Here is a 12867-nt window from a genome sequence, read left to right on the forward strand (position 1 = left end):
TACCTCCCTCCCTCCGTACCTCTCCCTCCCTCCGTACCTCCCCCTCCTCCGTACCTCCTCCCTCCCTCCGTACCTCCCTCCCTCCGTACCTCCCCCTCCCTCCGTACCTCTCCTTCCCCTCCGTACCTCCCTCCCTACCCCCCTCCCTCCGACCTCTCCTTCCCTCCCTCCGTACCTCTCCCTCCCTCCGTACCTCCCTCCCTCCCTACCTCCCCCCTCCATACCTCCCCCTCCCTCCATACCTCCCCCTCCCTCCGTACCTCTCCCTCCCTCCGTACCTCCCTCCCTCCGTACCTCCCCCTCCCTCCGTACCTCTCCTTCCCTCCGTACCTCTCCCTCCCTACCTCCCCCTCCTCCGTACCTCTCCCTCCCTCCGTACCTCCCCTCCCTCCGTACCTCTCCCTCCCTCCGTACCTCCCCCCTCCGTACCTCTCCCTCCCTCCGTACCTCCCCCTCCCTCCGTACCTCCCCTCCCCTCCGTACCTCTCCTTCCCTCCGTACCTCCCCCTCCCTACCTCTCCCTCCCTCCGTACCTCCCCTCCCTCCGTACCTCTCCCTCCCTCCATACCCCCCTCTGTACCTCTCCCCCTCTGTACCTCTCCCTCCCTCCGTACCTCCCCCTCCCTCCGTACCTCTCCCTCCCTCCATACCTCCCCCTCTATACCTCTCCCCCTCTGTACCTCTCCCTCCCTCCATACCTCCCCCTACCTCCTTCCCCTGACAGAGATCTCAACTACAACAACCTGGAAGAGTTCCCTATTGCAATCAGAGCCCTGAGCACCCTGAAGGAGCTGTGAGTATGCATGTCTATATGTCTTTACTGCCAGCTGTGCTAACGCTGCCCTGACCCCTGACCTCTGACCTTTGTCCTGTCCTCAATCCACCCTCTGGTCTGTAACCTCCTTCAACCATCTGTTGTAATGTTCACCTTCCAGGGGTTTCCACAGCAACAACATCAAGTCCATCCCCGAGCAGGCCTTCACTGGACACTCCACTCTTCTGACAATGTAGGTCGACATAACTAACGAAGCCAATCAGACTGCTGCTTTCGCCAAGAGATCCCGCTTCCACTACAACCCAGTGTCTTTGTGTGTGTGTGTGTGTGTGTGTGTGTGTGTGTGTGTGTGTGTGTGTGTGTGTGTGTGTGTGTGTGTGTGTGTGTGTGTGTGTGTGTGTGTGTGTGTGTGTGTGTGTGTGTGTGTGTGTGTGTGTGTGTGTGTGTGTGTGTGTGTGTGTGTACCAGATGTTATTGGTCACATGCACATATTCAGCAGATGTGATTGGTCACATATTCAGTAGATGTTATTGGTCACATATTTAGCAGATGTTATTGGTCACATGCACATATTCAGCAGATGTGATTGGTCACATATTCAGTAGATGTTATTGGTCACATATTTAGCAGATGTTATTGGTCACATATTTAGCAGATGTTATTGGTCACATATTCAGTAGATGTTATTGGTCACATATTTAGCAGATGTTATTGGTCACATACACATATTTAGCAGGTGTTATTGCGGCCGTAGAGAAATGCCTGTTACAGCTTATAGTTAGTTATACGGTGTGAATACAAACTATTATAGTTTCCGTCACATGACAAGGACTTTTTTCTCTCTTCATCAAACTACACTACATTACCAAAGGTATGTGGACACCCGTTCGTCTCATTTCAAACTCACGGCCATTAATATGGAGTTGGTCCCCCCACTTTGCTGCTATAACAGCCTCCACTCTTCTGGGAAGGCTTTCCACTAGATGTTGGAACATTGCTGCTATAACAGCCTCCACTCTTCTGGGAAGGCTTTCCACTAGATGTTGGAACATTGCTGCTTTAACAGCCTCCACTCTTCTGGGAAGGCTTTCCACTAGATGTTGGAACATTGCTGCTATAACAGCCTCCACTCTTCTGAGAAGGCTTTCCACTAGATGTTGGAACATTGCTGCTATAACAGCCTCCACTCTTCTGGGAAGAGTTTCCACTAGTTGTTGGAACATTGCTACGGGGACTTACTTCCATTCAACCAACAAGAGCATTAGTGAGGTCGGGCGATTAGACCTGGCTTGCAGTTAGCGTTCCAATTCATCCTAAAGGTGGTCGATGGGGTTGAGGTCAGGGCTCTGTGCAGACCAGTTAAGTTCTTCCACACCGATCTCAATATGGATCTCACTTTATGCACGATGGCATTGTCATACTGAAACAGGAAAGGGCCTTCCCCAAACTGTTGCCACAAAGTTGGAAGCACAGAATTGTCTAGAATGTCATTGTATGCTGCAGCGTTAAGATGTCACTTCACTGGAACTAAGGGGCCTAGTCTGAACCATGAAAAACAGCCCCAGACCATTATTCCTCTTCCACCAAACTTTACAGTTGGCTCTATGTATTGGGGCAGGTAGCTTTCTCGTGGCATCTGCCAAACCCAGATTGGTCCGTCGGACTGCCAGATGGTGAAGCGGAGAACACATTTCCACTGAGTTCAATGACGGCAAGGTTTACACCACTCGAGTTAATATATGCCATTTAGCGGACACTTTTATCCAAAGCGACTTACAGTCATGTGTGCATACATTCTACGTATGGGTGGTCCCGGGGATCGAACCCACTACCCTGGCGTTACAAGCGCCATGCTCTACCAACTGAGCTACAGAAGGACCACTTGACATTACGCATGGTGATCTTAGACTTGTGTGTGGCTGCTCGGCCATGGAAACCCATTTCATGAAGCTCCAGACAAACAGTTATTATGCTGACGTTGCTTCCAGGGGCAGTTTGTAACTCGGTACTTGCTTCAGCACTCGGCGGTCCCGTTCTGTGTTTGTGTGGCCTACCACTTCGCGGCTGAGCCGCTGTTTCTCCTAAACATTTCCACTTCAAAATAACAGCCCTTACAGGTGACTGAGACAAGCTCCTAGCGGGGCAGGACGAACTGACATGTTGGAAAGGTGGCATCCTGTGACGGAGCCATGTTGAAAGTCACTGAGCTCTTCAGTAAGGCCATTCTACTGTCAATATTTGTCTATGGACATTGCATGGCCGTGTGCTTGATTTGATACACCTGTCAGCAATGGGTGTGGCTGATATAACCGAATCCACTAATTGGAAGGGGTCTCCGCATACTTTTGTATACATAGTGTATGTTCTTAATGCTGTGAGGTTTATGAAAAATAAAAATGGTTCTGTTTTTGCTTATTGTCTGTTTGGCGTGAAACTCCTTCATGTCCTCAGCGTCTCAGCTCGGAAAACAGAACAGAACGAAGTGTGTCCGGGCGGAGATATCTGCATAGTTGGCCAGCCAAAATAGCTTCACCCTGATCCTTGAATTCTGCTGATCTCTTTCTTTCTCCCTCCTCCCTCCCTCCCTCCCTCCCCTCCCTCCCTCCCTCCTCCCGTTTCTTTCGTTCTTTCTTTCTCTCTCTGTCTCTCTCTTTCTCCCTCCCTCCCTCCCTCCCTTTCTTTCGTTCTTTCTTTCTCTCTCTTCTCCCTCCCTCCCTCCCTCCCTCCCTCCCTTTCTTTCGTTCTTTCTTTCTTTCTCTCTCTTTCTCTCCCTCCCTCCCTCCCTCCCTCCCTCCCTCCCTTTCTTTCGTTCTTTCTTTCTCTCTCTTTCTCCTCCCTCCCTCCCTCCCTTTCTTTCGTTCTTTCTTTCTCTCTCTTTCTCCCTCCCTCCTCCCTCCCTCCCTTTCTTTCGTTCTTTCTTTCTCTCTCTCTCCCTCCCTCCCTCCCCCTCCCTCCCTCCCTCCCTCCCTCCCTCCCTTTCTTTCGTTCTTTCTTTCTCTCTCTTTCTCCTTCCCTCCCTCCCTCCCGCCCTCCCTCTCTTTCTCTTTCTCTCCCCCTCTCTCTTTCTCGCTCCTTTTCTCCACACTCTGATCCTGAACCTGCTGGTAACTTCCAGCACCTCTAGCTATACCAGTTCCTGGCCAGTGGACCAATCCAACACTAGAACAGACCCTTCCCAATCCTTCATTTGAAAAACAACAACTTGGCAGCCCTACCACTTGGTTTGCTGTTAAAGCTGAGCAGAGTGGTTCTTTTGAGATATTCTCCCTCTCCCAAGGTCGATGTCGTGTTGAACTTTATTCACGTCCAACTCCCCCCGAACCCTGTTGTTCAGATTGTCCTCCACTATAAATCCCAACCTCATTTCCTAGCCGCAACCCGCAGCATATTACCGAACAGGGCCAAATACCTGTTGAGCACAGAAAGATCTATCTCTCCTGATCATCCCTCCCTCCCCCTCCATCCTTCCATCCTTCCTCCCTTCCCAGCCCAGAGTTAACAACATGGATATAGCCCGGCCCGGGCAGAGCAGAGCCAGAACTATTTCACCACTAGATTGGATAAATATGGAACGGATAATTTGGCCATTGAAACATTTCTCACCTCATCACCTAGTCCTCCCTATAGACCTGTCCCTCACCTAGCCCTCCCTATAGACCTGTCCCTCACCTAGTCCTGTCTCTCTCCTAGACCAGTCCCTCACCTAGCCCTCCCTATAGACCAGTCCCTCACCTAGTCCTGTCTCTCTCCTAGACCAGTCCCTCACCTAGCCCTCCCTATAGACCAGTCCCTCACCTAGTCCTGTCTCTCTCCTAGACCAGTCCCTCACCTAGCCCTCCCTATAGACCTGTCCCTCACCTAGCCCTCCCTATAGACCTGTCCCTCACCTAGCCCTCCCTATAGACCTGTCCCTCTCCTAGTCCTGTCTCTCTCCTAGTCCTGTCTCTCTCCTAGTCCTGTCTCTCTCCTAGTCCTGTCTCTCTCCTAGTCCTGTCCCTCTCCTAGTCCTGTCTCTCTCCTAGTCCTGTCTCTCTCCTAGTCCTGTCCCTCTCCTAGTCCTGTCTCTCTCCTAGTCCTGTCTCTCTCCTAGTCCTGTCTCTCTCCTAGTCCTGTCTCTCTCCTAGTCCTGTTTCTATCCTAGTCCTGTCTCTCTCCTAGTCCTGTCTCTCTCCTAGTCCTGTTTCTCTCCTAGTCCTGTCTCTCTCCTAGTCCTGTCTCTCTCCTAGTCCTGTCCCTCTCCTAGTCCTGTCTCTCTCCTAGTCCTGTCTCTCTCCTAGTCCTGTCTCTCTCCTAGTCCTGTCTCTCTCCTAGTCCTGTCTCTCCCCTAGTCCTGTCTCTCTCCTAGTCCTGTCTCTCTCCTAGTCCTGTCTCTCTCCTAGTCCTGTCTGTCTGTCTGTCTGTCTGGACAGACGTGCTACAATGTGAACTGTGTCTGTCTGGCCCGTTGTCTGGGTTTACACAGTGTTCTGTCTTCAAACAGATTCTTCTACGACAACCCCATTCAGTTTGTTGGCCAGTCGGCCTTCCAGCACCTCCCTGAGCTGCGGACACTGTAAGTCAAACAGTCAAACACTAACTTTAGTTTGATATAAAAATGAAAAACAATTTGTTTGTTTGAATAAAGGTTATATGAAGTGAAGTGAAATGGATGAATTCTTGCCGTGAAGCGAGAATATATCTATGATATATACATGAACTCTGTACACTTCAGACTAGTATCATGGAAAGGTCTGCTCTCTCTCCTTTTCTAATGCATCTGTCATCTCTCTCTCTCTCTCTCTGTCCCCCACCCACCTCTCTCTCTCTCTCTCTCTCTCTCTCTCTCTCTCTCTCTCTCTCTCTCTCTCTCTCTCTCTCTCTCTCTCTCTCTCTCTCTGTCCCCCACCTCTCTCTCTCTCTCTCTCTCTCTCTCTCTCTCTCTGTCCCCCCCCTCTCTCTCTCTCTCTCTCTGTCCCCCACCCCTTCTCTCTCTCTCTCTGTCCCCCACCCTCTCTCTCTCATTTTCTAATCTCTCCCTCTCTCCCTCTCTCTCTCTCTCTGTATCTCTCTCTCTCTCTGTATCTCTCTCTCTCGCTCTCTCTCTCTGTCTCTCTCTGCCCCCCCCCCCCCCCCCTCTCTCACTCTCTCTCTCTCTGCCCCCCCTCTCTCTCTCTGCCCCCTCTCTCTCTCTCTTTCCCCTCTCTCTCCCTCTCTTTCTCTCTCTCTCTCTGCCCCCCTCTCTGCCCCCCCCCTCTCTCTCTCTCTCTGCCCCCCTCTCTCTCTCTGCCCCCCTCTCTCTCTCTCTTTCTGTCTCTGCCCCCCCTCTCTCTTTCTGTCTCTGCCCCCCTCTCTCTCTCTCTTTCTGTCTCTGCCCCCCTCTCTCTCTCTCTCTTTCTGTCTCTTGTCCTTTGTATCCAGATCTCTGAATGGTGCAGCAGAAATCACAGAGTTCCCGGACCTCACTGGCACCAAGAGTCTTGAGAGCCTGTAAGTCCAGCGAGCAATGCTTCACCCAACCATTCAGACCTAATGCTAACACCCAACCGTTCAGACCCAATGCTAACACCAAACCATTCAGACCCAATGCTAACACCCAATGCTAACACCCAACCATTCAGACCCAATGCTAACACCCAACCGTTCAGACCTAATGCTAACACCCAACCATTCAGACCCAATGCTAACACCCAATGCTAACACCCAACCATTCAGACCCAATGCTAACACCCAACCATTCAGACCCAATGCTAACACTCAACCATTCAGACCCAATGCTAACACCCAATGCTAACACCCAACCATTCAGACCCAATGCTAACACCCAATGCTAACACCCAATGCTAACACCCAACCATTCAGACCCAATACTAACACCCAATGCTAACACCCAACCATTCAGACCCAATGCTAACACCCAATGCTAACACCCAACCATTCAGACCCAATGCTAACACCCAATGCTAACACCCAACCATTCAGACCCAATGCTAACACCCAATGCTAACACCCAATGCTAACACCCAACCATTCAGACCCAATGCTAACACCCAATGCTAACACCCAATGCTAACACCCAACCATTCAGACCCAATGCTAACACCCAAACCACTGTGTGACCTGCTACACAACCAAATCATTTCATGGAATTGTTCCTATTTGAAAATGTACTGTTTGCTGTTATAACCTGCTTGACTCCCAGCTCATGTGTTGTCTTAACCAGCATGTAACCTTCTGGTCTTCACCGGGATTGAAACCGAAAACCCCCAAAATACAAGTGTTTTTTTTATCATTAATGATTATTATTTTATCCAATGTTGACGTTCTTGTGCAGAGTTGTCATTTACGTTGAGACGTGTTGGTTTTCATAGTGTTGGTGTTGGGTTTTTAAATGAATAAGTGTTTCTTAGTTCTACTAGTGTGATTATGTACCAAGGCACATATCAGGACATTTATTATACATATAAACAAACTGCCCTGGGGAATGTCCTGCACATACAGTGAATGAATCTATTCACAAGGCTTTTACACAGATCCAGGGATAATATCATGTGACCTTTGAACTCTGTGTAGGACCATCACTGGAGCTCGCATCACATCCCTACCTACCACTGTGTGTGACCAACTACCCAACCTGCAAGTGCTGTGAGTACCTGCCTCTAATCACTAGGCCACCTGCCTCTAACCACTAGACTACCTGCCACTAACCACTAGGCTACCTGCCTCTAACCGCTAGGCTACCTGCCTCTAACCACTGGGCTACCTGCCTCTAACCACTAGGCTACCTGCCTCTAACCACTAGGCTACCTGCCTCTAACCACTAGGCTACCTGCCTCTAACCACTAGGCTACCTGCCTCTAACCACTAGGCTACCTACCTCTAACCACTAGGCTACCCTACCTCTAACCACTAGGCTACCCTACCTCTAACCACTAGGCTACCTGCCTCTAACCACTAGGCTACCCTGCCTCTAACCACTAGCCACTAGGCTACCTGCCTCTAACCACTAGGCTACCCTACCTCTAACCACTAGGCTACCTGCCTCTAACCACTAGGCTACCTACCTCTAACCACTAGGCTACCCTGCCTCTAACCACTAGCCACTAGGCTACCTGCCTCTAACCACTAGGCTACCTGTCTCTAACCACTAGGCTACCTGCCTCTAACCACTAGGCTACCTACCTCTAACCACTAGGCTACCCTGCCTCTAACCACTAGCCACTAGGCTACCTGCCTCTAACCACTAGGCTACCTGTCTCTAACCACTAGGCTACCTGCCTCTAACCACTAGGCTACCTGGCCTAGTTTATGAAAAACTGCTTCACAATAACCTGGCACAGACTCCCAAAGAGCATCATGCCCTCGGTCCACATTTCCCCGTGTTTAAATCAGATGAATAAAAGTGACCTATCTGAAAATACATAGTAGTCCAGTATAATGGTAGTGGAGGTTACATTGGATCCCCTTTCTGTCCCTTCCTCACACAGAGATCTGTCCTACAACATGATCCAGGCTCTGCCCAGCTTCAGAGGATGTGAGAAGATTCAGAAAATGTGAGTGTCTTGGCAACCGCAGAAGCCGTATAAAACGATATGAGCCGTGGCTTTACAATAAAAACTGTTTCAATTGCTTTTTGTTTTGTTGTTGTATTTTATAGTGATCTGCACCACAATGAAATTGAAGAGCTGCATGCTGACACATTCCAGGGACTGACTTCCCTACGGTCTCTGTGAGTACACTGGTCTGGGTGGGTGGGTGTGTGTGTGTGTGGGTGTGTGTGTGTGGGTGTGTGTGTGTGTGTGTGCGCATGTGGGTGTGCGTGTGCGTGTGCGTGTGCGTGTGTGTGTGTGTGTGTGTGTGTGTGTGTGTGTGTGTGTGTGTGTGTGTGTGTGTGTGTGTGTGTGTGTGTGTGTGTGTGTGTGTGTGTGCATTTTACATTTACATTTAAGTCATTTAGCAGACGCTCTTATCCAGAGCGACTTACAAATTGGTGCATTCACCTTATGACATCCAGTGGAACACTCACTTTACAATAGTGCATCTAAATCTTGAAGGGGGGGGGGTGAGAAGGATTACTTATCCTATCCTAGGTATTCCTTAAAGAGGTGGGGTTTCAGGTGTCTCCGGAAGGTGGTGATTGACTCCACTGTCCTGGCGTCGTGAGGGAGTTTGTTCCACCATTGGGGGGCCAGAGCAGCGAACAGTTTAGACTGGGCTGAGCGGGAACTGTACTTCCTCAGTGGTAGGGAGGCGAGCAGGCCAGAGGTGGATGAACGCAGTGCCCTTGTTTGGGTGTAGGGCCTGATCAGAGCCTGGAGGTACTGAGGTGCCGTTCCCCTCACAGCTCCGTAGGCAAGCACCATGGTCTTGTAGCGGATGCGAGCTTCAACTGGAAGCCAGTGGAGAGAGCGGAGGAGCGGGGTTACGTGAGAGAATTTGGGAAGGTTGAACACCAGACGGGCTGCGGCGTTCTGGATGAGTTGTAGGGGTTTAATGGCACAGGCAGGGAGCCCAGCCAACAGCGAGTTGCAGTAATCCAGACGGGAGATGACAAGTGCCTGGATTAGGACCTGCGCCGCTTCCTGTGTGAGGCAGGGTCGTACTCTGCGGATGTTGTAGAGCATGAACCTACAGGAACGGGCCACCGCCTTGATGTTAGTTGAGAACGACAGGGTGTTGTCCAGGATCACGCCAAGGTTCTTAGCGCTCTGGGAGGAGGACACAATGGAGTTGTCAACCGTGATGGCGAGATCATGGAATGGGCAGTCCTTCCCCGGGAGGAAGAGCAGCTCCGTCTTGCCGAGGTTCAGCTTGAGGTGGTGATCCGTCATCCACACTGATATGTCTGCCAGACATGCAGAGATGCGATTCGCCACCTGGTCATCAGAAGGGGGAAAGGAGAAGATTAATTGTGTGTCGTCTGCATAGCAATGATAGGAGAGACCATGTGAGGTTATGACAGAGCCAAGTGACTTGGTGTATAGCGAGAATAGGAGAGGGCCTAGAACAGAGCCCTGGGGGACACCAGTGGTAAGAGCGCGTGGTGAGGAGACAGATTCTCGCCACGCCACCTGGTAGGAGCGACCTGTCAGGTAGGACGCAATCCAAGCGTGGGCCGCGCCGGAGATGCCCAACTCGGAGAGGGTGGAGAGGAGGATCTGATGGTTCACAGTATCGAAGGCAGCCGATAGGTCTAGAAGGATGAGAGCAGAGGAGAGAGAGTTAGCTTTAGCGGTGCGGAGCGCCTCCGTGATACAGAGAAGAGCAGTCTCAGTTGAATGACTAGTCTTGAAACCTGACTGATTTGGATCAAGAAGGTCATTCTGAGAGAGATAGCGGGAGAGCTGGCCAAGGACGGCACGTTCAAGAGTTTTGGATAGAAAAGAAAGAAGGGATACTGGTCTGTAGTTGTTGACATCGGAGGGATCGAGTGTAGGTTTTTTCAGAAGGGGTGCAACTCTCGCTCTCTTGAAGACGGAAGGGACGTAGCCAGCGGTCAGGGATGAGTTGATGAGCGAGGTGAGGTAAGGAGAAGGTCTCCGGAAATGGTCTGGAGAAGAGAGGGAGGGGATAGGGTCAAGCGGGCAGGTTGTTGGGCGGCCGGCCGTCACAAGACGCGAGATTTCATCTGGAGAGAGAGGGAGAAAGAGGTCAGAGCACAGGGTAGGGCAGTGTGAGCAGAACCAGCGGTGCCGTTTGACTTAGCAAACGAGGATCGGATGTCGTCGACCTTCTTTTCAAAATGGTTGACGAAGTCATCTGCAGAGAGGGAGGAGGGGGGGGGGGGGATTCAGGAGGGAGGAGAAGGTGGCAAAGAGCTTCCTAGGGTTAGAGGCAGAAGCTTGGAATTTAGAGTGGTAGAAAGTGGCTTTAGCAGCGGAGACAGAAGAGGAAAATGTAGAGAGGAGGGAGCGAAAGGATGCCAGGTCCGCAGGGAGGCGAGTTTTCCTCCATTTCCGCTCGGCTGCCCGGAGTCCTGTTCTGTGAGCTCGCAATGAGTCGTCGAGCCACGGAGCGGGAGGGGAGGACCGAGCCGGCCTGGAGGATAGGGGGCATAGAGAGTCAAAGGATGCAGAAAGGGAGGAGAGGAGGGTTGAGGAGGCAGAATCAGGAGATAGGTTGGAGAAGGTTTGAGCAGAGGAAGAGATGATAGGATGGAAGAGGAGAGAGTAGCGGGAGAGAGAGCTAAGGTTGGTGTCATGCAGGTAAAAGAGGACCCAAAAGCGACTTAACAGAAACAGAGTTTAATAATGTTCAAAACGGAATAACTGACATCCTCTAGATTTGTAGAGGGGAAAACAACTGGAGAAGCGGCCACAGACTGCAGGTCGCTTCGGGTAGGCGCAGGCCGTAGTCGACTGAGACACCTGCTCACACGCAGCGTCTGATGAAGGCACAAAACACGACAGGACAGGGTGATACACAATCACGGCAAAAACACGACAGGACAGGGCGAAACGCAATCACAACATGGTGAATACAATACGAGGAACCGACGGAACAGGAACGGATCACAAAGGAATAAATAGGGAGTCTAATCAGGGAAAGGATCGGGAACAGGTGTGGGAAGACTAAATGATGATTAGGGGAATAGGAACAGCTGGGAGCAGGAACGGAACGACAGAGAGAAGAGAGAGCGAGAGAGTGAGAGAGGGAGGGGGAGAGAGAAGGATAGAACCAAACAAGACCAGCAGAGGGAAACGAATAGCATGGGGAGCACAGGGACAAGACATGACAATAAATGACAAACATGACAGTACCCCCCACTCACCGAGCGCCTCCTGGCGCACTCGAGGAGGAATCCTGGCGGCAACGGAGGAAATCATCGATGAGCGAACGGTCCAGCACGTCCCGAGACGGAACCCAACTCCTCTCCTCAGGACCGTAACCCTCCCAATCCACTAGGTATTGGTGACCCCGTCCCCGAGAACGCATGTCCATAATTTTATGTACCTTGTAAATAGGTGCGCTCGACAAGGACGGGGGGGGGGAGGGAAGACGAACGGGGGTGCGAAGAAAGGGCTTAACACAGGAGACATGGAAGACAGGATGGACGCGACGAAGATGTCGCGGAAGAAGCAGTCGCACAGCGACAGGATTGACGACCTGGGAGACACGGAACGGACCAATGAACCGCGGAGTCAACTTACGAGAAGCTGTCGTAAGAGGAAGGTTGCGAGTGGAAAGCCACACTCTCTGGCCGCAACAATACCTTGGACTCTTAATCCTGCGTTTATTGGCGGCTCTCACCGTCTGTGCCCTGTAACGGCAAAGTGCAGACCTCACCCTCCTCCAGGTGCGCTCACAACGTTGGACAAACGCTTGAGCGGAGGGAACGCTGGACTCGGCAAGCTGGGATGAGAACAGAGGAGGCTGGTAACCCAGACTACTCTGAAACGGAGATAACCCGGTAGCAGACGAAGGAAGCGAATTGTGAGCGTATTCTGCCCAGGGGAGCTGTTCTGCCCAAGACGCAGGGTTTCTGAAAGAAAGGCTGCGTAGTATGCGACCAATCGTCTGATTGGCCCTCTCTGCTTGACCGTTAGACTGGGGATGAAACCCGGAAGAGAGACTGACGGACGCACCAATCAAACGACAGAACTCCCTCCAAAACTGTGACGTGAATTGCGGACCTCTGTCTGAAACGGCGTCTAACGGGAGGCCATGAATTCTGAATACATTCTCAATAATGATTTGTGCCGTCTCCTTAGCGGAAGGAAGTTTAGCGAGGGGAATGAAATGTGCCGCCTTAGAGAACCTATCGACAACCGTCAGAATCACAGTCTTCCCCGCAGACAAAGGCAGACCGGTAATGAAGTCTAAGGCAATGTGAGACCATGGTCGAGAAGGAATGGGGAGCGGTCTGAGACGACCGGCAGGAGGGGAGTTACCCGACTTAGTCTGCGCGCAGTCCGAACAGGCAGCCACGAAACGGCGCGTGTCACGCTCCTGAGTCGGCCACCAAAAGCGCTGGCGAATAGACGCAAGAGTGCCTCGAACACCGGGATGACCCGCTAACTTGGCAGAGTGAGCCCACTGAAGAACAGCCAGACGAGTGGAAACAGGAACGAAAAGGAGGTTACTAGGACAAGCGCGCGGCGACGCAGTGTGCGTGA

General features: G+C 51.5%; 1 protein-coding gene across 1 annotated transcript; it reads left to right on the forward strand.

Moving 5' to 3' along the window:
- Positions 1-724: 724 nt before the first annotated feature.
- Positions 725-8480, forward strand: LOC124029699 (leucine-rich repeat-containing G-protein coupled receptor 5-like; the record flags this gene model as incomplete). The annotated part of the gene is made up of 7 exons (XM_046341320.1): positions 725-793; positions 936-1007; positions 5256-5327; positions 6173-6241; positions 7325-7396; positions 8239-8304; positions 8409-8480. Coding segments are annotated over 7 exons (492 nt in total), but the record flags the coding sequence as incomplete, so codon positions are not given.
- Positions 8481-12867: the final 4387 nt, after the last annotated feature.

Source organism: Oncorhynchus gorbuscha, unplaced genomic scaffold (genome assembly GCF_021184085.1).
Source record: "Oncorhynchus gorbuscha isolate QuinsamMale2020 ecotype Even-year unplaced genomic scaffold, OgorEven_v1.0 Un_scaffold_7315, whole genome shotgun sequence".
Taxonomy (NCBI): Eukaryota; Metazoa; Chordata; class Actinopteri; order Salmoniformes; family Salmonidae; genus Oncorhynchus; species Oncorhynchus gorbuscha.